The following is a 3,937-nucleotide window of genomic DNA, read 5'->3' as shown; positions in this document are numbered from 1 at the left end:
AAAAAAAAAAAAAAAAAAAAAAAAAAAAAAGAGAGAGATAAGGTCTCACTCTGTTGCCTAGGCTCTGGAGCATAGTGGTGCAATCATGGTTCACTGCAGCCTCAAATTTCTGGGCTGAAGCAATCTTCCTGCCTCAGCCTCCCAAGTAGCTGGGACTTCAGGTATGCACCACCACACTTTGCTAATTAAAAAAAAAAAAAAAAAAATTGTAGTGATGGTATCTTACTATGTTGCCAACCTGATCTTGAACTCATGGTCTCAAGTGATCTTCCTTCCTGCGTAGGCCCTCAAAGAGCTGAGATTATAGGTGTGAACCACCATGCCCAGTCCCTAACCTTACTCTTAATATACAAAATTCTACTGAGATTAAAATGCCATTTTTAAAGTAAGAGATTGAGAAAGATCAAAACATTTGATAACACAAAGATTTAATAGGCACTCTCATGCATTGTGGGTGGGACTGTAAATTGGCATAATCCTTATAGATGGCAACTTGCCAATATCTATCAAAAGTAAAAATGCACATATCTTAACCTAGTAATTCTAACTTTAGATTTCCAGTTTACAGTAACTCACTCAAGTGCAATATGACCTATATAAAAGGTTAAAAAATGAATCATTATTTATAATAGCAAAAGGTTAGGAAAAAACATGTCTGTCAGCAGGGACTGCTCAAATATATTATGGTACATTCATACAATAACATCTGCAGTTATAGACCAAGAATCAAGAAACTCTTCATGTAACAACATGGGACAATCTCAAAAATATGTTACACAGAGAAGACATGCTAAAGAACACTATACACTGTACAATACCACTTAGGAAAAATATCTCTAGAGGGATATTTAAGGAAAAGATAACACTTTCTGGGAAGAGAAAATGAGTTCTAAAGGAGGGAAGAAAACTTCACTGTATATCATTCTGTGTCTTTTGAATTTTGAACAATTTTGAAATAAAAACATTCCAACGGATATACAAGTCTTTTAGGTAAGTTCAAATGAACAAGTATTATATTTCTTTCATCTGACTGATAAACTTTTCCACAATTTCATTGAGTCTTTCAGGCTCCATTAGTTTATTTACCAACTCCTGCTCAACAGCCATTAGGGCTGGGCCAGTAAGCTTCTCTTGTCCCAAGGTATTACATAAATATGTCTTAAGACGAGGCAAGGTAGAAAATGAATTGTCAGTACTTGCTGAAGTAATTGGCCAAGACAAAGCAATATATAATAGCTTTGAGAGACAAGGAATATTACTGTGAAGACCATGCTGAATAAACAAACAGCCTAGACTGACGAAGTTTATGCAATTATCATCTATGACAAAGTTGAGCTTTGCATAATGTCGATAAAATCTGAGTTCTGGGATAATGTCCTCATCAAGTTTATAAAATTCCTGAACATGTTTTGCTGTTGATTCATTTAATGGCTCATTCCATTTAAATAACAGTTCTGAAATTTGCTTTATTTTGCAATAATCAAACTCTGAAAAACATAACTTTAAATTTTGTAATATAGTATCTAATCCTTGATAATAGATATTAATTTTATATTGTTCTTCTGTTGAAGTAGGAAAAAACGTATTATCTGAACTGCCAAGATCTACTGATTTCTGAATTTTTCTTCTTTTCTGAAGAGAAGGTTTTTCAACTTTAAAACCTTTACAGGTTATTTTTTGACATATTTCCTCTGCTCCATCCCAGATTGTTTTAAAGTATACATCATTTCTTTCAGATGATAAACATTCCAAAATTGCTTCTATTTTTGAAGACAAAGAAAAAATGTCTATGGTTTTATTTTGAAGCTCTTTGGAAAGAATTCCTGTAACACTCAGCACTCGATACAGGAATTTCAAACAAAAGACAAATTCAAATTTGGAAACCAATGTCAGCAAATGACTCAATTCATCAGCGAAACTTGTATTTGAAGAATGGCTTGCTATAACTTCCAATGTTTCAATAATCTCTGGAAGAGTGTCAATCACAGATAGTAATGTACGATCATGGACTGTCCAACATGATTGTGATATATGTTTCTTGCATGTTTTGTTTTGACTTAGCCTACAAATGTTTCGAAAATTTGCCAACATTTCCCCAGACATACAAATAGTGTTGAACAAAGAACTGAGAGTTTTTAGAGCACTTCGGAGTTCTTTTACTTCTTTACAAAACCTAATTATTGATAAATCCAAAAAGTGTGCATAACAATGTATGTATAAAGCTCTTGGTTCTTCTTTCTTGAATTCTGCTGCTACTTTATTAAATTTTATTCTCAAATTAGTGGTGCTATCATAGGCCTGGCCATGTATTTTATCCATATCAACTCCAATTTGCTGCAGATAAGTTTTGATGGTGCTATGTAAGTGGGTCCCAGTCATCTCCTCAGTATCAACAAAACCCAAGAATCTTTCCTTAATTAAGATAGCCTTTGATGATTTTTGTGGGTATCTTACACAAATTGAAAGCTGTTCTTTCATGGCACTATTGGTTGTCTCATCACATATTATTGAAAATGCTGAGGAGTCATTGATCTCATTCACAATATCCTGCAACATTTCAGTCTTTATTATTTCAATAATATCACTTTGAATTTGTGTACTGTTATAGAAGTCAACTTGTGAATTCATGAGTCGAAATGTTTCTTCTCCTTTATCTTTTGCTCTCATTTCTAACAATTCTAAAAAATTGCCTTTATTCGCAGATGAAACTGACTGGTCGTTTCCTCTTAAGGGTAAACACTGCTTTCCAAGAAATAAAATATTTTCAATTATAAGCTTTAGGTACTTTTTATTTCCCTCAATCTGTTTCGAATGAATAGATAAATCATCACTGACAGCTCCATCACAAAATTGGTATTCTCTCCAAAATTCCAGTGACTTCAAATGCATTTCACTTTTTTCATGCTTGCTGAATTTTTCCAGAGTTTTTTTCCAATTAGAGGTTCCATGGGTTGCAAATGACTCTCTTCCACAGCTAAAATATTTTTGGCAGAACAACTGGCATGAATAACAGAATGCCACATCTTTTTTACTGTTTTCCAAACACTGAAAATCTGCACAACAAGATTTTTTAATACTTCTTGATTTACCTTTAACTTTTTGTACTTTGGATGTACATTTTGGGTGACATAGTTCATCACTTATTTTCATAGATTTCATATTGTCTTTTTGTACTTCTATACTGGAACCAATTGCATGCTGACTGAATACTGATGAAGATGGTGAAAGGCTTGGCTGTTCCATACTACTACTTGCAATAGCACTACTGGGTTCACTAGGTGAACTCTTAGAAAGCTTTGGGAGAAAATGGGAAAAGAACATTTAAGAGTTTTCAAAAATTAATTAAAATATCAAATATATCTACTCTAATAACATAGTAAAATAAATGGCTGAGTTACAGTATGAGCTCCACTAGGGGGAAACATTAACAATTACGTATAACTTATTTATTTGCAATCTAGATTCAGCATTAAATGTTTGAAGGACTTTTTGGTATGTAATTGTCATAAAATAATTTTATTGCTCAGATGACTCAAATTGCATAGTATTTTTTTAAAAGAAGAACCCAGAGGAAAAAAATCCTTCTGTTTAAACAATCTACACACATATAATACATATATTTAAAAAAATATATAAGAAATATATATTGGCCGGACGCGGTGGCTCAAGCCTGTAATCCCAGCACTTTGGGAGGCCGAGACGGGCGGATCATGAGGTCAGGAGATCGAGACCATCCTGGCTAATACGGTGAAACCCCGTCTCTACTAAAAAATAACAAAAAACTAGCCGGGCGACGAGGCGGGCGCCTGTAGTCCCAGCTACTCGGGAGGCTGAGACAGGAGAATGGCGTGAACCCGGGAGGCGGAGCTTGCAGTGAGCTGAGAGCCGGCCACTGCACTCCAGCCTGGGCGGCAGAGCAAGACTCCGTCTCAAAAAA

The 3,937-nt window shown here is 34.6% G+C and overlaps 1 protein-coding gene across 1 annotated transcript in view; it reads right to left on the bottom strand.

Moving 5' to 3' along the window:
• Positions 1 to 411: 411 nt before the first annotated feature.
• ZMYM1 (zinc finger MYM-type containing 1) overlaps positions 412 to 3,937 on the bottom strand; it is a 21,305-nt gene continuing 17,779 nt past the window's right edge. Inside the window, exon 6 of the mRNA XM_017884422.1 lies at positions 412 to 3,309. Within this exon, the coding sequence (XP_017739911.1) occupies positions 1,012 to 3,309 (2,298 nt within the window). The 3' untranslated portion in view covers positions 412 to 1,011. The remainder of the gene's footprint in view (positions 3,310 to 3,937) is intronic.

Source organism: Rhinopithecus bieti, unplaced genomic scaffold (assembly GCF_001698545.2).
Source record: "Rhinopithecus bieti isolate Rb0 unplaced genomic scaffold, ASM169854v2 scaffold_13029, whole genome shotgun sequence".
NCBI lineage: Eukaryota > Metazoa > Chordata > Mammalia > Primates > Cercopithecidae > Rhinopithecus > Rhinopithecus bieti.
This window is presented reverse-complemented; position numbering and strand designations above follow the sequence as displayed.